Source organism: Rhinopithecus roxellana, chromosome 2 (genome assembly GCF_007565055.1).
Source record: "Rhinopithecus roxellana isolate Shanxi Qingling chromosome 2, ASM756505v1, whole genome shotgun sequence".
Lineage (NCBI taxonomy): Eukaryota > Metazoa > Chordata > Mammalia > Primates > Cercopithecidae > Rhinopithecus > Rhinopithecus roxellana.
In genome coordinates, this window is record NC_044550.1 from 130,684,147 (window position 1) to 130,706,236 (window position 22,090).

At 49.4% G+C, this 22,090-nt stretch overlaps 1 protein-coding gene across 2 annotated transcripts in view; it reads left to right on the top strand.

Moving 5' to 3' along the window:
* The window catches only part of HTT (huntingtin), a 155,816-nt gene that overhangs the window by 120,194 nt on the left and 13,532 nt on the right, over positions 1-22,090 (top strand). For both annotated transcript variants that reach the window (XM_030920084.1, XM_030920090.1), the window contains 14 exons: positions 1,042-1,180; positions 2,149-2,271; positions 4,955-5,168; positions 5,590-5,735; positions 6,987-7,164; positions 8,134-8,235; positions 10,478-10,665; positions 12,914-13,040; positions 15,430-15,530; positions 16,761-16,915; positions 17,347-17,486; positions 18,988-19,070; positions 21,261-21,391; positions 21,526-21,655. In XM_030920084.1, coding sequence (XP_030775944.1) covers positions 1,042-1,180; positions 2,149-2,271; positions 4,955-5,168; positions 5,590-5,735; positions 6,987-7,164; positions 8,134-8,235; positions 10,478-10,665; positions 12,914-13,040; positions 15,430-15,530; positions 16,761-16,915; positions 17,347-17,486; positions 18,988-19,070; positions 21,261-21,391; positions 21,526-21,655 — 1,957 coding nt within the window. The remainder of the gene's footprint in view (positions 1-1,041; positions 1,181-2,148; positions 2,272-4,954; positions 5,169-5,589; positions 5,736-6,986; positions 7,165-8,133; positions 8,236-10,477; positions 10,666-12,913; positions 13,041-15,429; positions 15,531-16,760; positions 16,916-17,346; positions 17,487-18,987; positions 19,071-21,260; positions 21,392-21,525; positions 21,656-22,090) is intronic.

Genomic DNA, 22,090 nt, shown 5'->3' on the forward strand with positions numbered 1-22,090 from the left:
CCGCTTTATCTTAGCAAAATCAAAGCATGTCATCTAATTGCTAAATAAGAGTTGGCAAATCTGAAAGACATTACTGAACCCTTGGCATGCAGGACTTACATCTGCATCCCGTTGCCATTTTATCTCTTCAAAGCATTTAATCACTTAGTTGTGTTTGCAAAGTCTTTGAGAAGCCTTTATCAGAAATCCTTACATCTCCTATGTGAGTGTACTTCCATAACTGCAAAATAAGTTAAACTTTTACCTTTTTTCTTCCCTTGGTGGGTAAAAGGGAAAGAGAGACAGCAGAGAAGGAGAATATAATTATCATGCTGTGTCCTTTGAGCTGAAATTGCAAAAAAGAAAAAACACACACACAAAAATTATTGTGTGTTGATTTCAGTCTTAAGAATACCTTGTTGATGGTGTTTTTAACTGGGATTGGGCACAATTAGGTGGACAGTTTGGGATGATTTTTCAGTCTGTAGGGCCAAGCTGTTTTGTAATTTGCATTATAAAGTTGTCACTCTCATAGCAGATGGTGGCAGATAAACTATTATTACTTTTTGACCCTAGACTTAATCTTCAGTCCAGATGAGGGAGATTAAAAGATTATAAATATCTAGTGCCAGATGAGGTGATTTTATTTTGAAATGACCATAAATTCCTATCAGTTGTCTTACTGGGATATTTGATAGTGGAGTTTGTGCATTTGAGTCTTAGATGATCTGTTTTACATTTATTAAGATAGCCTTTATTAGCTTTTATACCATGTATGGACTGTTGCAGTGTTTGAGTATAAATGAAATTTCTGGACGGTATTAATGGAGTACAAACTGTGATACTTAGAAGTAAACTAGGGCCTGCATTTGTATCATGACCTGTTTCAGTGTTGATGAGAAAATAGCTGTGAAGAAAAAGTTTTAAACAAGTTTCATTTTCCTTTAAAACCACTAATAGTGCATCCTTAGAGTGTCTATTTCTAGAATCCTAGTGTGCAGAGTTTAGACTAAGACTAAAAAAAAAAATTACACTGTAATTTCATTTTTATTTGTATTTTAGACACCAAAGGCTCTATTCCCTGCTGGATAGGTTCCGTCTCTCTACCATGCAAGACTCACTTAGTCCCTCTCCTCCAGTCTCTTCCCACCCGCTGGACGGGGATGGGCACGTGTCACTGGAAACAGTGAGTCCGGACAAAGTAAGTGTCCAGCGTGTCTGCATGCGAGGCACAGGGCACTGAGTGCCTCTGTCACCCGTGGCAGATACAGAGAGTGCAGAGGAGGCGCAGTGGACTCAAGGAGTGCTGGCGCTCGGCTCGGCTCAGTGAAGCTGTGGTTAGAGATCTGGGGGGCCATCAAGGTCCGAGGGAGCAAAGCAGTGCTGATGTGGGACCCTTTCGGTAGGAGTGCGGGGTGAGTCGTTAGTGGGTGAATCAAGGGAAAGTCAGTTGTGGCCTGCAGGCCCCTGACTGCACAGGCCTTCAAGCACGTGTCAATGCATTTAGCTTCCCTCCATCGCCTCATACCTTCTGGCCACCTGTGAGTTGCACCGCCACGGCCAGCCATTCTGGTATGTTGTCAGCACCTCTACTGCTCATACCTCACAGTTAGGGACCACTTGGGGCCTTGGTAGAGCCTTGGTACTCTACTTTCCTGGAGAGAGTTCAGCTTATGAATATGAATTTAGATTTCAAAAACCAGCAGCCCAAGTATAAGAAAGCAAAGGTTCAGTCCTGCCTTCTTAGGCTCTATTTGCTAAGCATCTGCCCTGCCCTGCCCTGGTTGCTGGGAAGAGATGAGCAAAGCAGACAGCCCAGGAGAGGATGGCAAAGGGGCCGCTAACCCTTAGTAGTTTAGCTATATTTGGAAGGACTATTAGAAGTTCACCAGGTGAAGGGGGAGGCCGTGAGAGTACCCAGGCAGGTAACAGAGGTCCCAAGGGGAAGACCTGTGGTGTGGTGAGCTGTAGCCACAGCATGCCGGCCGGCAGTCCTCTCGGTTAGCCCTGTGGTGTGGTGAGCTGTAGCCACAGCATGCCGGCCGGCGGCCTTCTCGGTTAGCCTAGTGCAGTGTTCCCAAGCACTGGCCTAGGCCTGTAGCTCCAGGGATGTGAAGTCCCCTTGAACTCCACCCATCATGTTCCCCTTATTCATCTTTTTCTTCCCAGGTCTGGTACATTCATCTTGTCAAATCGCAGTGTTGGACCAGGTCAGATTCTGCACTGCTGGAAGGTGCAGAGCTGGTGAATCGGATTCCTGCTGAAGATATGAGTGCCTTCATGATGAACTCGGTACGGGGGGAGCAGCGGAGGCAAGGAATCCTCAGCTTTTCTTGTGACTTCCAAGTGGGATTTGTCTCCTCATGTGACTCACTTGTTGACAACACATGTTGGGAACTCCACTCTGGATGGGGACGGGATGACGGAGAGACTCCACTCTGAATGGGGCTGGGAAGTGGGGAGGACTCCATTTCAGGGGGCCGGGACATGGGGGATATGCTGATCGAGATTGTTTCAGCCACATTAGAATCCAAGGAGGCAAGTCGATTTCACTCAACCTTTCATGCATTTAAAGAAAATGGGCCGGGCGCAGTGGCTCAAGCCTGTAATCCCAGCACTTTGGGAGGCCGAGACGGGTGGATCACGAGGTCAGGAGATCGAGACCATCCTGGCTAACACGGTGAAACCCCGTCTCTACTAAAAAATACAAAAAACTAGCCGGGCGAGGTGGCGGGTGCCTGTAGTCCCAGCTACTTGGGAGGCTGAGGCAGGAGAATGGCGTAAACCCGGGAGGCGGAGCTTGCAGTGAGCTGAGATCCAGCCACTGCACTCCAGCCTGGGCGACAGAGCAAGACTCCATCTCAAAAAAAAAAAAAAGAAAATGGAGGTGGTCTTAGATTACAGTCATTTTGCTTGTTTGTTCTCGTGGCAGTGAGGAAGGGTATCGGATTGGTGTCTGTCTTAATTCAGGATCTTTGAGAAGATGGAGAGCACTCCCTCAGGGATTAGGAGAGACTCGAGATGGAAATGAAGATTTTACTACCTACAGGTCCTGGCGGGTACATGGCATGCCTAGAGGCCCCTCACACACAGAGGTTGGGGGCACGTGAGGGAATGAAGTGTGGCCCTGGGCACTTTTATTGGCATCTAGGGTGGGGGACCTGAGCGGCAGGGAGCAGGGTAGAAACCGGATGGGAGTGGAGTTGGAAGCAGACAGCTGTGAAATGTGAAGCAAGTTGATAGGAGCCCTCTCTCATGAGGAGGTATTGTTTTGAAATCCAGCTGGCCCCAAGGCTGGGTGTATGGTTTGGGATGAGAACTATCTGACCTCCACGGGAGGAACAAACACGGGATGTTATCATCTAAGCTCCATGGCCAAGACAGAATGGAAGTCAGGGTTGCATATTTGCCGTAGACTTTGACACAGTGTCGTAGTGTGTGACTTCAATAACTTGTTTCTGGTGTTCTGGAGGTTGATCTTGAGTCACAAAAGAGACCCTTGAATGCAGTGAGATTTCCTCTACCCACACCTCTGTTAGATGTAGTGAGGTTCTTCACCCCCCAACCCCAGATGTCAGAGGACAACCTGCGCAGAGCTATCCCAGGAGACCGTGCAAAGCCTTGCTGTCCCTGTCCTTCACCCATGGGCAGATCCTGTGAGCAGTCGGGGGGCCACCTCTTTGGTGTGGTACAGCCATGGCCCGAGCAGGGCTTCCTCTCGGACCTACTAGGACGGGAGAAACCTCCTGGTGCTTTAGCCCTGTGTTGATACGCAGCAGATGGGAGGGAAGTGGGCACCCGGGAGGACAAATGCCCGTAGAGGCTGGGGGTGGAGGCAGGTGTTCATGAAAAGAGACCTTGCGGGGAGGGCAACACAACGGTGTGTTCTGATGTACTGAAGAGCTCAACTGAAAAGAACAGGAGAATTCACCCAAAATCCGTTTGCTAAAATTGTTTATCTTTTTTTTTTTTTGAGACGAAGTCTCGCTCTTGTCCCCCAGGCTGGAGTGCAATGGTGCGATCTCGGCTCACTGCAACCTCCGCCTCCTGGGTTTAAACAATTCTCCTGCCTCAGCCTCCCAAGTACAGGCATGCGCCCACCACGCCCGGCTAAGTTTTGTATTTTTAGTACAGATGGGGTTTCACCATGTTGGCCAGGCTGGTCTCAAACTCCTGACCTCAGGTGATCCACCTGCCTCGGCCTCCCAAAGTGCTAAGATTACAGGCCTGAGCCACTGTGCCCGGCCTAAAATTGTTTATCTTAAGATTCATGCAGTGAAAACTAACTTATTGAGTGATAAATTTGCTTAGTGATCTGTTTATTAGGTTTTCCAAATTTGCTAACTGGGCTTTGAACAGCTGTAAAAGTTCTGACTGTAAAAGAAAGCTTCAACTTTTGGCATTCATGATGCTTTTCTGAATATTAAACTAAGATAGATGTTTTACCTGAAGAATTGGCCCCCAATCTTATAAATGGCTAAACAAAAAAGGTTGCTAGAACATAATCCAAATTGTCATAGGAAATACCAGTTTTCCAACCAAAATTTTGTCATTCATATGGCTACTTTTACTTATTTCAGCTGCATTTGAACATCTTTTTCAAACTTCAGGGATGGTTGGTGTATCACTGAGGTCTTGGATGACACTTTAGCTTTTTTCTGTTTTTATGAGTTAAAATTGTCATACCAAAATTTTTACTTCAAGCAAATCCAAGAGCATAAAAAATTAAAATATTACTTAAAGTACCAAGAAAGAACAGAAATATATTTTACTAAGCATATGTTGAATGAAATTGTTCAAATATTTGTAACAGGCATAGAGTAGAATTTTCTTAAAAACATTTTTGATGGTATACCAATCTGTGTTTTCTCAGAAACATTTGCCTTATTCTTTTTTCTGTTGTGTTTTTCTTACCTGATTGAAAGCTCATAATCTGTTGGTATTGTTTGTTTAACCTTTAATGCTCTGATTTCAGGAGTTCAACCTAAGCCTGCTAGCTCCATGCTTAAGCCTAGGGATGAGTGAAATTTCTGGTGGCCAGAAGAGTCCGCTTTTTGAAGCAGCCCGTGAGGTGACTCTGGCCCGCGTGAGCGACACCGTGCAGCAGCTCCCTGCTGTCCATCACGTCTTCCAGTCTGACCTGCCTGCAGAGCCGGCGGCCTACTGGAGCAAGTTGAATGATCTATTTGGTAATTAAAATTAAAATTTATCTTATTTTTAAAAAGCATTCCAGGGCCAGTATAGTACTTTGCACCAAGTAAATATACAATAAAGGCAGTGGATCTAATACACCAAAAGCATTTACAGAGGTAGCTAAATAGCAGCACTGGTGTCCTCAACTCAGAATTTCTTCCTGTGTGTTTGCCACTTTGCCATTCATTGACATGGTCATGGACATAGGGCTCTAAGCCCTTGAGGAAGGCTGGGCCAGACCTCAGGGGAGATGCAGCCCCAAACTACATGCAGTCATGTGGACGGATGTGTAGATGTGCCATTGAGGAACAATGTCTTGTGCTTTCATCAGATTCTCAAAGAATTGCTTGACTGCCTTTTGAAGGTGTTGCATCTGTTCTCACGTTTGCACCCACCCACGAGGGCCTTCTGTTTCAGGGGATGCTGCACTGTATCAGTCCCTGACCACTCTGGCCCGGGCCCTGGCACAGTACCTGGTGGCAGTCTCCAAACTGCCCAGTCACTTGCACCTTCCTCCTGAGAAAGAGAAGGACACCCTGAAATTCGTGGTGGCAACCCTTGAGGTAAGAGGCAGCTCAGGAGCTCAGTGTTGCTGTGGGGAGGGGACACGGGGCTGACTGGAGAGGGTAAAGCAGTTTTATTTGAAAAGCAAGAGCTCTGACCAATCCAGTCACTCTTCCATCTCAGCCTGGCAGTAAGTCTTGTCACCGTCAAGTTATTGTAGCCATCCTTCACCCTTGCCTCACCACTCCTCACGGTGGCCTGTGAGGTCAGCCAGGTCCCCTTCTCATCTGCACCTCCAATGTCACGTGGATCGTAATTTTAGTGACTTGAAAAATAATCATCTGGAGGCACTTTGTGTCTTAAGTTGGCCTGGACATGTCAGCCAGGGAATACTTGGTTTGTGTTGGTGCTTATAATTAGCCCCCAAAACGTGTACACATTCTGGATGCATTAAAGTCAGGCCTGTATCCTTAAAGGGCCATCGCTGTGCTGCCTGCCCTCATCAGGGACACACTTTGCAGACCCATAGAGGCTCCGCCTCCACCTCACACCAAAGAAAGGGAGGAGTCCAAAGGGCATCAGTGCCGTTACTCACAAAATGATGAATACACCCTTATTCTGAACCACGTGGAGTCAGATGGTTTGTGATCCCTGTCCTTTAGGTTTCAGCTTAGTGGGGAAGTGGGAAAGTCAGCGTGTGATCACAGCACAGGGTGATTGCTGCCAATTATATTATGTGCCTGCTGTGTGCAGGACAAAATACTTTACACGCATCTTCTTATTTGACTCTCACAACTCCCTGTGAGATAGGCTCTGTTACTCCCATTTGACAGGTGAGGAAAGTGAGGCCTAGAGAATTTCAGTGACTTGCCCAGGTCCACTGAGCTACGAAGTAGCCATTCTGGCGTTTGAACTCAAGGCCTGCTATCCCTAGAACCCACGCTCTCAAATTCAACCTCTGAGGCTATGACAGAGGCAAGCCCCAGTGCTGTGGGGGCCCCAGGGAAGAACCTCTGGCCTGGTGGCCACATAGCCCAGGAGAGATTTCTACAGGAGCCCACAGCGCTGAAGGAGAGAGAGGCAGCAGAGTAAGGGGGCATTCTGGCAGAGAGGGGACTGGCACCTTGGGTAATAGCTGGGTCAGGACTGAATGTAATGGAGTCAGGTCAGAGCTGTCCTTCTGGAAGGGCAAGGGCATCTGGACCCGCTTCCCCTCAATGCTTTGGACGGTTCCACCACAACTGATTCACACGGCCTCCCCAAATGAACGTAAACGAGTGGGCATTCTGTGATTTGGTACTTCCCTTTAGGCCCTGTCCTGGCATTTGATCCATGAGCAGATTCCGCTGAGTCTGGATCTCCAGGCAGGGCTGGACTGCTGCTGCCTGGCCCTGCAGCTGCCTGGCCTCTGGAGCGTGGTCTCCTCCGCAGAGTTTGTGACCCACGCCTGCTCCCTCATCCACTGTGTGCACTTCATCCTGGAGGCCGGTGAGTCCCTGTCCATGAACAATGGGTTCCTATCCTAGTTCCTGTCTAGTTCACCATGTTTATATTTTGTGCTGCCTGTTTGCCAGGTACTAAGCTAGGAATTGGGGATGGAGAGGTAGATAAAATATGCATTAGGAAGGGCTGGGCCCCATCTCTTACTCTCCAATATATTGGAGTCTACACTGGAATTTACCTTGAATTTGCTTTTTTAGTCATTTTATTTAGATTTTGGAATTTCAGCTTTCCTCAAAATTACTTCTAAATTTTATGTCTCTGTGATCTTTCGTCTTAGCTGACTGTTTTATGCATTTAGTCTTATATGATCGTAAGATTAGTAAGATTACATTCAGAAGATTGTTTTCTGTTCAAATGCTTGTTTCTATACTGCACTGTAATATTCACGTACTGTAAAATAAAAGTGGCTTATTCTTTTCAAGGAACAGTATCCTCAACAAGAGTTATTAGCCACAATTTTTAAAAAATTGGACATCATGGTTTACATGTTAGAGGGCGTTCTGAAGCTTCGTATTCTCAAATTAAACATTATAGAGTGATGGTTTGATGTTTCATAATTGTTTTCATCTGTGCATTTGTAGCCAGCTTGAAAACAAAGATCCAGGGATTAGTACTTAAAAACCAGACTTCTTGGGGGTTATAGAGATGATTTTGGTAGTAATGAATGTTGAGCTGTCTGATAATAACCTCGGGGTGAGAGATGGCCAACAGGAGACAGTCGAGGGACTTAGAAATCTGAATGAAATCTGAAGTACAAATCTTCAGACATATACCACTAACCAAGAGATTGTTACCTCAGTCTAATATTGTCTGTCTAAAATTGGTTCTAAGAAATTTAGGCTCATCTGTCTATCCCTTTGAACTTTTGTGAGGCTGCACAAATGTAAAATTTTGAATGAAAAGCACTGATGGAAGTCTGTGGAAATTCTTCTGCTTGTTCTGTTGTAATTTTAGTTGCAGTGCAGCCTGGAGAGCAGCTTCTTAGTCCAGAAAGAAGGACAAATACCCCAAAAGCCTCCAGAGAGGAGGAGGAGGAAGTAGATCCAAACACACAGAGTAAGTCTCGACCCATGCTTTCTTACATGTGGTTCCTCCCAGACTTAAAAGTCATTCACAAAGACGTGCACCATGGTGAGTGTGCACTCCTGGAAGCGCACCGTAGCTCAGCTGTGTCCTGCTGCTTCTCCCTCGCCGTTGGGAGGCTTTAGTCCATTGCTTTGCCACACTCTTTTGTCTCACCTTATCCCTATGCATGCGGCTGTCTCAGACCCTACAGACCAGCTGGGATGCCTCTGGGGAAGCCCTCCCCTCCCTCCAGCACGTTCCACATGCAGTTACTCTGAGCACTTTCCACATGCAGTTACTCTGAGCACTTTCCACACACAGTTACTCTGAGCACTTTCCACACGCAGTTACTCTGAGCTCCTTGAGGGCGGGGAACGGGTTTGTCTTCTTTGTGTTCTCAGAAATTAATACTTGGCCCCTGGTCAGCAAGCAACAACCTTTCGTTGAGTGGTAATGAATAAATAAATGTTTCCCACATGAGTATTCAGTAACCTCAGTGTCAGGTTCAGCCATCTGTTTTGGTGGATATTTAAAAGAAAATTCCGCTTTTCCTACAGAAAAAAATAAATAAATAAGTAAATCCAAATCCCAGTGATTTAAGCCAGTTATAGACTTAGACATATACTACGGCTTTTCATGCCCTTTCCTCCCAATTCTAGAGTAGGTATTTTACTAGGAAAATGGTGGCAATGCCTGTTGAGAGGAAAATTTTTTGGCCAAGTGTCTTTTGTTGTTGCCAGGGCCCCTAGGCTGCTGGGGCTACTTCAGTTTCTTTAGCCCAGTGTCTGGAGGGAATGCTCCCTGTAGCCTGTCCCACAGAGACGGGGGTGCCTCACCTGGGGCCTGTCCACGCACTTTACACAGCACCCTTACTGGGAGCATCAGGCATCTTTTCCGTGTTCCATGGCTCAGGAAACACACCTTTTTAACCATGAGTGCGCCAGTGCTTTTGGGCTTTTTCTCCCAGCTTTTGTGCAATCCTAGTTATGGACGGAGTTTTCCTGTCTTTAGTCTTCTGCATAGTACTTTTTTCTTCTGGTTCCCGGTTCGAGGTTTTGTAATTAGAGAATGACCCAGAAGCAGTGGCATTTTCATACACAGCCAAGGTCTTCTCTGAATTTTTATCTCGAACCTCTGTGGGTCCTTCCGGCTTCAGTTTGTGATTTCATTATTTCTTGTTGCTGCCTAAGGAATATGAAAACACTCACCTCCCTACTCTGCGTCTTCCAGCCGAGTGGCACCTCAGGCTGTTGGTCCTGTGCTTCTGGGGCGAGGATAAGAATAGTGCCAACTGTGTGGATTGAGACAGATCAGTGAGTCCATCCATGTCAAGCACCTGGAACGGATGACAGTCTTGTGAATCCCCAACAGATGTACTATGACTTTTAGTTAGATTTCCATTGCTTTGAAACTGTTGAGACATCTCGGGGCTTTGAGCCAGAGCAGCGGGCCCTGACGCGGGTTCTGTTTGGGTGAAGATGATTGTGTTTATCCCCGTGGCCCTCTGTAGGCCGGAGTGGGAAGCTTGCTTGATTTTCATCACCTTGATAGGATCTTACTTCTTAAAGGTCATCCCATAAATAACGAGCCAACTCATTAGCCTGGGGCTTAATTGCTTAAGTCCAACGAGAAGTCATTCTCTACCCTAGGAAGTTGCCCAAACTGTAGAATCTCGTGGCCTGTGGGTAGTAGCCACTTACTACACCTTCACTGACTCAACAAATCATATTTTAATAGATACGATATTCTAGACTCAAGACAGCATGCTGTGGATCTTCCCAGGGGTGTGACGTGTTCCTCGGCGTCTGCCTTGGGAGTTTCCATTTCCATCAGAACCGTGCCCCAAGCCCCTCAAACACTCTGATCTAGGAACGCCAGTGAAGCAAGGATGACAGCGTGGCCCTTTGATACCAGCGGAGGGACAGACACAGGTCCTGGGAGACCAGAGAAAGACAAGGGGCAGAGGAAGTGTCCTAGAGGGTGGGCCAGAGGGCTGGGAACCAAGGCCAGAGCTCAGGTTCAGGACCATTCCAGCAATCCCAGCAGAAAATGGGGAGGATTGTATGGTATAGGCGGATATGATGGAGGTACAATCTGCAGGCTTTCAGTGGCCAGCTCAGTCTAGGTGATTCCACAATTACAGCTTGAGCAGCTGGTTGTTGGTCATGCTTCTTACACTGGGCATGTAGAATGTGTTTTTTAAAAAGTCCTCTCTTAACCATTGCTTGTTTAGATCCGAAGTATATCACCGCAGCCTGTGAGATGGTGGCAGAAATGGTGGAGTCTCTGCAGTCGGTGTTGGCTTTGGGTCATAAAAGGAATAGCGGCGTGCCGGCGTTTCTCACGTCAGTGCTCAGGAACATCGTTGTCAGCCTGGCCCGCCTGCCCCTTGTCAACAGCTACACACGTGTGCCGCCACTGGTGAGTCTGGTCGTTCCGTGCAGAAGATCAAGTACGGTGAAACGCATGGGTAAGCCCTGGGCTGGGCCACCTGAGAGGGCAGGACAGAGTCCCTGCGGCCCAGAGGCTGCCAGCTGTGTTTCTGGTGCCTGCTGTGGTTCTGGTGCCAGCTGTGGTTCTGGTGCCAGGCTGCTTTCCTCAGGCACCATGTGTGGAGGTCGCTAGTAGAAATACTGGGTTTTCTAAAATGAACTGAGGCCCCACATCCTTAAGAGATTAGTGTTAGACTTGATTCTAGAGCAACTAGACCACTTTGCTTACTGGCAGACCAGAAACCACACTCCCTCGAGTGAGTAAGATTTTCCTTTGGAAATAATTCGTGTTTTTCTACACAATTTTGCTGTTGTCTTCAGAATCGGTTTAAAGTAGGTGTTATTGCTGGGCGCAGTAACTTATGCCTGTAATCCCAGCACTTTGGGTAGCCAAGGCGGGCAGATCACTTGAGGTCAGGAGTTCGAGACCAGCCTGGCCAACATGATGAAACCCCGTCTCTACTAAAAATTAGCCAGGTGTGGTGGTGTGTACCTGTAGTCCCAGCTACTCAGGAGGCTGAGACAGGAGGATGGCTTGAACCCAGGAGGTGGAGGTTGCAGTGAGCCGAGATCACGCCACTGCACTCCAGCCTGGGCAACAGAGTAAGAGTGTCTCAAAAAAAAAAAAAAAAAAAAAAAAAAAAGTAGGCGTTATTGATCGGGACGCTTGTTTCAGATAACATGAAGAGCTTAGTTTGAGGAGAGTGAGGGTTGATGGAAGGGGACTGGCTTCTGCTCAGTGAAGTGGCATCATCCCCCACCAGCCTGCTGAAATAAGATGATGGGACCTGTTCCTTAGGGACTGCAACATCCTCAGGCAAGAAAGAAAGGCCGACCCGGCAGGGTGTGAGCCAGCAGGTATAGGTCAGTGACAATGGAGCTGGGTCCCAGGGAAGAGGCTTGTGGCTGCCTGAGAAGGGTGTGTGCCTGCCTGTGTGTGCATGCACGTGTGTGTGTGTGTGTATGCTGGAGAGTCTGGGGAGGCTTGCTCCAAGGACACAGTATTGTTTGATTCTGAGAGCTGAGGAGGGTTCTGCCGCAGGGGATGAAGGTATTCAGATGGAGAGCTCATTCCGAAGAAGAGGCCAGGGCCTGGCGGTGCTGGCAGCAGTTGCAGAACAGGGAGTTGTAAGCTTTTTTGGGAAGAGCAGCAGGAGTGCTGGAGAAGCCGGTCACCCTTGCTGCATGGGGGTTGCTCTCGGCTCCACTCTTGGTGCACAGCGAGTCACTGTGGGTTCGTTAGCGTCTGGTTCTGAAACAGTAACTGCTCCTTTGGAGGGGCTCGGGGACACCATGTAGGAGGGCACAGTCTAGAGGTCATGCCGTCTGGAACACACTTGAGGATATGCCAGGACGGACTGCATGCTGTAGATAAAATTCCTCTAGCAAGCTCTTAACCGGCATTGAGGAGTTCCCTGAGTGCGGTCATCTGGAAGGCAGCTGTGAAAGGTACTGCAGTCTCCTCCTGGGCAGGTACCAGAGAGGAGCACAGCGGAGCATAACTGATTTAAAGAGAGGGCTTTCCTGTGGTGAGGTGAGAGATTAGCTGGTCATTATCATAGAACCCCTCTGCCTGTGTGTAGATGGGCTACGGGAATCCTGGGGTTCCGTTGGGTCCTCTGTCACCTCACTGAAGGCATGTCAGCTGAGCTGGCCAGACCTTCAGCTGATCCTGCCACTTGAACAGCATCAAGCCTGCCTGTGGATTCTTCTGTGCACGGTGCTTGTCTAATCACCTCATGCACAGAGAACTGTACTTAAGAGTTTACAGAAATAAGCTGTATGGTTCATTTTCGTGCCTGCTTGCCAACAAACATATCTGAGCTGAACTTCACTGAACGCCTGCCTTTATTCTAACACACCATCTGCTGTTTGTGGGCGAGGGGTGCTGTCTAACTCCTGCCTGCCTCTCCCAGCACTCCCTGAGTGGGGTGTGCCAGCAGCCTCAGGGTGAGGACAGGAAGTGGGAGGGCAGAGCAGATTTGGAAGGGCCACTTGATGGGGAAGGAAGTCCCAGGAAGCAATTGGAGCTGTTTTCTGGGGGAGAAGGTGCCAGCTCGGGGACAGTGTTGTAGTGAGGAGGGAGCCCGGTGGAGAGAAGTGGGGCTTCCTGCTTCCTCACAGTGTGTCTGTCCTAACTCAACTCGGGTGATGTCACTTCCTTTTCATCTTCTCAGGTGTGGAAGCTTGGATGGTTACCCAAACCGGGAGGGGATTTTGGCACAGCATTCCCTGAGATCCCCGTGGAGTTCCTCCAGGAAAAGGAAGTCTTTAAGGAGTTCATCTACCGCATCAACACACTAGGTACTCTTGGGGCCTCTCCTTCAGGTCACCATCATCAGGCATCTACTGGGAGGAAATCCAGAGCCCCAGTACTGGGATCTTCTCATTTGACTCCAGAAAAGATTTAAGCATGATAATAATACAAACCTGTGTGAATACATTTTGCAGTGTTGGCAAAACTCCTTTTATACTGAGAAAATAGATCCCAGTTCCTGTGTTTTGTGGCTTGAATCCCAGCTTTTTATATTCTGGGCTTGTTTGAAGTCAGGAAAAGTTCATGTGTAATGGACAACGTGAGGCCAAATTCTGCCTTAGATTTTGCATTTAGGCTCAACCGTGGCAGCACTTGTCTCGGAGTGTGTTCTCGTGTTCACCAGTCTGATCCTGTTGTATCTCACTGGTGCGTTTTCTCATATGGGAACAAGCTGACGGGAGCAGATGGAGTCAAGTCTCTTAGCACTCGCCTTCCTCAGAGCCTAGAGGCAGCATGGGGAGAAAGCAGGCTTGGGGCTCAGACGGTCCTGGTCTGCTTCCAGCCCTTCTTAGCTGAGCAGCACAGAACAAGTCCTTCTAACCTCTAGAGACCCTCAGTTTTTGTCATATGTAAAATGGGGGTCATGTCTATTTCATAGAATTGTTGCAGATTTAGAAATTACATTTCTTTTTTTTTTTTTTTTTTGAGACGGAGTTTCGGCTTTGTCACCCAGGCTGGAGTGCAGTGGCGCGATCTTGGCTCACTCCAAACTCCACCTCCCGGGTTCACGCCATTCTCCTGCCTCAGCCTCCCGAGTAGCTGGGACTACAGGCGCCCGCCACCATGCCTGGCTAATTTTTTGTATTTCTAGTAGAGACGGGGTTTTACCATATTAACCAGGATGGTCTCGATCTCCTGACCTCGTGATCCGCCCGTCTCGGCCTCCCAAAGTGCTGGGATTGTAGGCATTAACCACCACTCCTGGCCTAGAAATTACATTTCTAAACAAGTGTTACTCCTTATTTCTAAATAAGTGTCTAAATGAATAAGTCACCACTTTTGCCCCTATTGGATGGCAAGAGGTGTGATCTTGTGGTGGGATTGTAATCAGTCAGTCCTCAGTGACTGTGCCCTGCTGTGATGTTTCCTGGAAAGTTCCTGTCTTGTCCTAGAAAGTCTGGCAGGGGCACCCTGACTCCACTGTCCAGTCTTCTCCCCAGGCCCTTCGGGCTTCTGCAAATTTGAGGCTTGTTTTCATCCCAGAAGGTTCTGGCAGCAGACACCTTGCGTCTACTTTCCCCTTTAGTTAATTAGATAATTCAATGTCCGAAGGGAACCCTGAGCAGGAACCTCAAGCCAGCTGTCTCACGGAGCTCCTCCTCTTCCTCACTGTGAAGATTGGTCTCCCCCTTGCCTAACACGAACTCCTTTGCTTACTTGGGTGCCCTCGCTCTTGAACTCCCCGGCAGATGTGCGTGACCCAAGACTGTGCTGCAGTCCTTGCTTTTGTTCATGCTCATCTTCCTCTTGGTTCATTGTTTTCCCTGTAATGTAAATTGTTTTATTTGTCTGTATCTGTGTCTGAATCAGTCCTGCACGCTCTCCTTCTCTCTGTCTCTTGTTCTTTCTTCACCCAGTTTAATCACAGGGACCCCGATGTCTATTTCTCTAGTTCTACTGTCCTAAGCACCCCATCCTGTCTTTCTGGCCTTATCACAAGTGGCGTGTCTGCCTCAGACATCGTGATGGGGGCATGAAGCACAGCTGTCAGAAACAACTGTTCGTTAGGTACACTCGAATGCAGCTCATCAATAGGAATGGAGGGTCTATCAGATGTGCTTTCACTGAATCCCTGTTCCTACCTCGATACACTCTTTTTTATCTATTCTTCTAGACAGGTCAGAGGAACCATTGCTTTGACTTTTAAATTTTTAGCAGCTTTATTGAGGTAGAATTCACATACTACAGATTTCACCCACTCTAATCGGACAGTTTGGTGGCCTTTAGTTTTATCCACAGAGTTGTGCAGCTAGCTGTACAGTTTCAGGGCTGGACTCCAGGGAATATTTTAGCCCATCTCGTGAGTGGGGCAGAAGTGGCCCTGGCCTTGCGCGAGGTCACCTGCATGGGTGTCCCTGCCCTGTCCCTGTGTCTGCACCACTGGGGGTTGAGCAGGCTGCCAGGGCCGACCTGGGCCTGTGCCACCTGCCTCTCACGTGCCTCGGACAGTGCAGCTGGTGTCTGTACTTCGGTTTCCTTGGTGATGAAATGGAGGGGATAGTGTTCCTGCGTCATAGACCTGTGTGAGGTTTAAGGGACTTACTGCCCTTGGCGTGGGGCCTGCTCCAGGGGCCGTGCTGTGTCGGCGTAGCTTTCCGCTACAGGCTTGAGAAGGCTTGACACTGACACTGTCTCGTGTAACATTTATATTTCTAGGCTGGACCAGTCGTACTCAGTTTGAAGAAACTTGGGCCACCCTCCTTGGTGTCCTGGTGACGCAGCCCCTCGTGATGGAGCAAGAGGAGAGCCCACCAGAAGTAAGGCCACACCCCATGCTGGTTGGCACATGGACAGTTATGGCCACTTGCAGGCCTTTGGTGGTGAACAAAATAAGGCAGCAGACTGTTTTCTTTTTTTTTCTCCTACCTTATTTTTGAAAGAGTAGCCAGATGGTGTCTTGACTGATATTCCAGAGCAGGGACAAAGCCCACTGAGGTTTGGGGGCTGCGATTACCAGTGGCTGGAATGCATTTGATTACGGTGCGTTCCATGTTAAGGATCAATAAGATTGTGCCCTTTCTGGAAAGTATCTTTTAGTTTTATTTATCGGTATTCAGAGGAGTATAGGTTGAATTAAAATGAAAAGGCACTTTATAAAGGCTGTGAGTAGTACATGGTTTCATTTTTCTTTTTTTTTTTGAGACGGAGTCTCGCTCTGCCCCCAGGCTGGAGTGCAGTGGCGCGATCTCGGCTCACTGCAAGCTCCGCCTCCCGGGTTCACGCCATTCTCCTACCTCAGCCTCCCCAGTAGCTGGGACTACAGGTGCCCGCCGCTACGCCCGGCTAATTTTTTTGTATTTTTAGTAGAGATGGGGTTTCACTGTGTTGGCCAGGATGGTCTCGATCTCCTGACCTCGTGATCCGCCCACCTTGGCCTCCCAAAGTGCTGGGATTACAGGCGTGAGCCACTGCGCCCGGCATGGTTTCATTTTTCTAATGTCTTGCAGAGATTTTATTAGGCTTCTTGAAGTGTTCACGTACATTACATTAATGTGATACTAAGAGTAACTGTGCTCTGGCACAGCGAAGCCAGCAGAATGGGAAGTTGTGGAATGCAGGCCCTTGATTCTGATAGAAGGTGTGGTATAAACTCAAAGAAATGACAGTTTGGAGGGTAGACATATGTCACAATTCATCAAGATTGTCTTTAAATTCATCCATAGAAGCTAACAGGTTGTCATAAGCAAAGCCTCTGAAATGTATGAAGGAATTCAAGGGTAATTTATCAAAAAATAATTCATGTTTGGAGTTTTGTGCCCAAAGGAGTCCTTGATTTGAAAAATGGGCATTTGCCCATCAGATTGTTTCAGGGCCCGTATATGCAGAGGCCGTGCCTCGTGCCCCGTGAGCTCAGCCTGACAGAAGTCCCTTGGTAGCACTTAGGGCTCCTCTTCCTCCCTTTGAGGCAGGGTGGACTCTGGGTTCTGCATTCAGAGCTGGTTGTGGGTGTCTTGCTGTTCTTGTTGACCTGTGGGCTATTCTTCCAGGAAGACACAGAGAGGACACAGATCAACGTCCTGGCCGTGCAGGCCATCACCTCACTGGTGCTCAGTGCAATGACCGTGCCTGTGGCCGGCAACCCAGCTGTGAGCTGCTTGGAGCAGCAGCCCCGGAACAAGCCTCTGAAAGCTCTGGACACGAGGTTTGCTTGAATTCCCACGTGTCTCCAGGACATAATGGGTGCTGGGGACGGTGGGGTCCCCGCTGAAGCATCCAGCAGCTTCGCCCAGGCTGTTTTCCTTTGTTGCTAGAATTGAAAACACTGTCCATGTGGCCTGTGCAGGTGGTGCAGACCCAAAGGTGGCCTCTTGGCCATTGAGGAGCTGGAAACGCGACGGGAACTGACATGGGGTTATTGAGCATTTAGGGGTAAACATGAGCAGAGCAAGAATGAGTGGGCAAGTAGTAGAACACCCACCTAAGGGCTCATGGACAGGCGCTCACTTAGGAAGTGAGTTTCATTTGGTATTACACCAGGTTCCTTTAGGCAAAGCGGAGGGAAAGTTCTGGCGTTTTTCACTTGTAAGATTTTGAAGGAAACAAAACACTCTTTACCTTTTTTCTGAAATGTAGGTTTGGGAGGAAGCTGAGCATTATCAGAGGGATTGTAGAGCAAGAGATTCAAGCAATGGTTTCAAAGAGAGAGAACATCGCCACCCATCATTTATACCAGGCGTGGGATCCTGTCCCTTCTCTGTCCCCGGCTACTACAGGTACCTGAGGGAAAGGGTGGGGGATGGCTGTACTTGGGCTGGGATGAGAAAAGACTGGCGTGCTCACCACACCAGTTATGCAGGAAGACCTGAGTGTGGTTTCGTTGGAGGCTGTGGTGCTAAATATGCTGCCCCGTTCATAAGCAGGAGTCTTATTCAGGCCCAGGGAGGAAATAAAATCTGGAAATGAATTAGAAGCATGATCTCCTGCCAGTCAATTCTCACGGGCTATAAGAACAGCAGGATTTAAAAGTTGAATGAGTTGCTTATGTTAAGAACTCAACCGAGCTCATCTACACAAGCTGAATCTCCAGCTTTTCCTAAGAAACCAGGTATGGCAGTGGCTGCAGGGCGGGGCACAGCTGGGCCTGAGCACCCCGCTCCCTGCACCTCTCCCCTCCCTGGGCCCTGTCTGTCGGTGCCCACTCTCCCACCAAGCCTTCCAGTTGTGTGCCTGCCCTATCACAGGCATCAGAGTTTGTCACCTGGTTTACAAGAAGGGAGTTGTGTGGGGATCTGGGGATGCACGTTTTTCACCAAACAGTATTTTAGCATAGAGGTTTGTGATTCCCTGGTTATTTAGGAGGTTAAGCACCTTGAAGGCTTTAATTGCAGAAAGTTCTGTGTGGACATGCAATGTGTTATATGCAGTGTCTGTGACCCTCAGATGTTTATTAGGGCATTGAAATAAACAGCACTTGGAGGGCCATGGATCCAGCCTTCAAGGAGCTCATAGGTCAGGAGGACCCAGGAGCAATGACCTGTCGTAGACGGCAGAAAAGAGGGGCACAGAGGTGGGTTGGGGGCATACATAGGCAGCTCCTGGAGCTCCAAGGAGAGCAAGTGCTTCCAGGGAAGGGGGTGTGGAGGCTCCTTGGGAGGAGGCGAGTTGATGCTGGGGTCTGGCAGAGGGTTAGCTGGGGACATTCGGCTGGAGGCTGTTGTTTGGGAATTGGGGGGATGCCCAGCAGAAAGACATGAGGAGGTTGTTTGGCCTGGGGCGTGGGGGATGTGAGAGGTCGAGTGGGGGCATTATCCTGCTCTCGCTCCTGGCTGTATCTGCTCAGCCTGGGCACTGAGGTGGGGTTCTGGAAAGCACTGTTCACAGATGCTTATCTGGGTCCTCCAGAGAGCTTGCCTGCCTGGACTGTCAGCTCACCTGCAACTGCTGACTCCTAAGCTTTTGCAGCTCAACCCACAACCAGTTCCCACTCACAGAGATGGGAGCTGAGGGGTGACAGGTGAATGCTACAGTCTTATATGTCATAGAGAAAAAGCGACAGAGTCCCGCTTGCCCACTGGCCCTGCCAGCTTAACGGGTTATAAAGTGACAAACCCCCAAGACCCACAGGTCTCTGCACAACCTGGACCCTCCTGCCAGTGGCGAGGGCAGGTGGCTCAGGCCTGTGTGCCTGTCTGGGCAGGAGCTGGGCTGGCACGAGGTGGGCCTGCGGCCCTGTGCCCCTGTGCAGATCAGGACTCAGGGTGCTGGTGTTCGCAGGTGCCCTCATCAGCCACGAGAAGCTGCTGCTGCAGATCAACCCCGAGCGGGAGCTGGGGAGCGTGAGCTACAAACTCGGCCAGGTCAGTCTCGCGCCTCACCAGGCCTCTGCCTGTTTCTGTCCTCAGACTTCGGTGCTTAACACACCCAGGAGAAAAGCTCAGTGCACTTTTTAAGTGAAAGGAAGTTTTACTTTTTTAAAAAAAAAAATCTTTAATGTTCATTGTTTTTGTCCTTTTTATTCCTAGGTCCCACAAGCAGAGGAAATATTACTTTTGTTTTTATTTATGTTCTTTATTCTAGAAAGTAGTTAAGAGACCTCACATGTAGTGATAGAGATGTATATAAGAGACAGTGAGAGGGCCTGAGTTGGACTTAAGCAAGGACCGTGAGACACCAAAAGGGGTGAGGACAGAGTGGAGTTAGCTGAGATGCTCAGGAGGAAGTAGATGCCATGAAGGGCTCTGTTGTGGGGGGCTGCAGGCTTGGCCCTGAGTGTCCCTGTGGCCAGTTGTTGGGGGGGCAGACAGCTCGGCCACTTCCTGGCAGGTCACGTTGGTCTGTGCTTCTGTTTCCTCCTCAGGTAAGTGAAGGGATTTAAGGGTCCGGGCGTGGTGGCTCACACCTGTAATCTATAACATTTTAGGAGGCTGAGGCCAGAGGCTCACCTGAGCTCCAGCGGTTGAGGCTGCAGTGAGCCATGATTGCACCACTGCACTCCAGCCTGGGCAACAGACCAATACTCTGTCACTTAGAAAAAGTGTAAACAGAAACATAGGGCCATTTACATATGATGGCCCATGGCAGGAGCCCCACGGGTGTATGCTCAGGGGAGGGCCTGCTTTGCCGGCTGACGTGCAGCTATCCCTCCACCCTGTGCTGTGTCTTTCGCTCACTGGGTTCCTGGTTTGGTGAAACCAGTTGTGCAGGACAGTTCTCTCGGTAGCTTTTGTTTCAGTGGAAATGGGTCAGAATGTGGTGTGTAGAAGCACTTATGAGCTCTGAGAGTTTCCTCTTCTGAGTTCCTGGCCTGCAGCCTTCACAGCAGAAACCCCATGATGTCACATGCCTGTTTCTGTCCCTGCTCTGTGCCCTGTACTGTCCTGTTCTGTGCCTGCTGGTTTCAGTGACAGGAGGCAGGGAGCTGCTGGACCAGCCTGTATTTTTCTAGACATAGTTGGAAAAAGAAGTCACACTCTTCGGTCCTCTCACCTTTGACAGATGTTTCCACCTCAAGCTAAGTGGACGTGGCCAATAGGACGCACTGTGCTTTTCCTGGAAGTGTTTCTGAAGGGCAGGCTGAGAGTGAGAGGCCTGGAGCTCACTGGGTGCCTGTGGCCTTGTCCTGGGCCTGGGGACACTGGTCTGTGCCCGAGATAATCCCTATTCCCCCCGCCTCACTGCATTTGCCCACATCCTTCGATGTTTGCCCTGTGTCCAACGTCTGCAAACCGACTGTCATGGGATTGTACTGGGGCTGAAGTATAGTGCCACCCCTGCCCTGTCTGGGACGTTCAGCTCCAGATGCCACTGGACTGAGCCACTGCTTGCTTTTAGGAAAGAGGGGTGGGAGTTATGGGTCTGGGTGTGGGGAGCACAGGGGCTGCTCCTTGGCCTGAGAGTTGTTCATACAGACTCCCCGCCCACTCCCTGCGGGGGTGCTGGGTCCCAGCGGGGAAATGGCCCTTGGTGCCAAGAACGTGAGTTGGGCCTAGTGCCAGTGATGATGGAGAACAGCTTTTTATGGGCACACAGCCCACAGCACTGTGCCAAGTGCTCGAGGCTTCCAGAGAACCAGGCAGAAGGGAGGACAGTCGAGGTGTGCTGACGGCTGTGTGATCTGGAGCACGGGTCACAGAGGCACGGGGAAGCTCTGGCCTGGGGTTTACCACAATGACTGCCAGTGAGGGAGATTGGAAAAGAAATCTCACGTATTGGTTCCGTGTTTTGGGGACTGCATTCAGATGTCACTTAGGAGTGAAAGCGTCCCTTCGTAGAGCCTCTTTCTGTGTCACCCTCCTCAGCTGCTCCTGGGGTTGACTGACTCCTGATTCAGGCCTTTAGCGTGTGCTGGACCTTCCCAGCAGCAGTCCAGCCCCCAACCCACCCTCTCTGTGGACTCCCTTGCCTGTAACCTGGGGTGTCTGAACGACCCTTGCAAAGGGGCAGACTGTTCGACGGTAGGCATGTACTGAGTCCCAGGGGCTGCATCCGCCCACCAGGAGCCTGGCACTGTGGCTGCAGTGCTGAGCAGCACCCTGTTTCTGTGGCAGGTGTCCATACACTCTGTGTGGCTGGGGAACAGCATCACACCCCTGAGGGAGGAGGAATGGGACGAGGAGGAGGAGGAGGAGGCCGACGCCCCTGCACCTTCATCACCACCCACATCTCCAGTCAACTCCAGGTTTTCCAATGGCCTTTTTCTTTTCTACAGAAATTTGAAATTTCTTATCAGTCATTTGATTTGTTTGAGGTGCTTCTTGAAATGAGCCTCTCATCTTCTGTACCCAGAAAATACCCATCTTGCATATTCTACAGGAAACACCGGGCTGGAGTTGACATCCATTCCTGTTCGCAGTTTTTACTTGAGTTGTACAGCCGCTGGATCCTGCCATCCAACTCAGCCAGGAGAACCCCAGCCATCCTGATCAGTGAGGTGGTTCGATCCGTAAGTGAGCCTTCCCATTCCCCTCACACCGGCACATGCCACATGCACCACATGCACCACACACACGCTGCACACACACACACGCCACACCACACGCACCACATGCACCACACGCACATCACATCACACATACCCCACATGCACGCAACACACACACACGCCACATGCACACATACCCCACATGCACACACACACGCGCCACATGCACATGTGCCCCACATGCACACAACACACACACGCCACATGCACACAACACACACACGCCACATGCACATGTACCCCACATGCGCACAACACACACCACATGCACACGTACCCCACATGCACACAACACACACACGCCACATGCACACGTACCCCACATGCACACAACACACACACGCCACATGCACCACATACACCGCACACACGCCACACGTGCACACACACTTACAC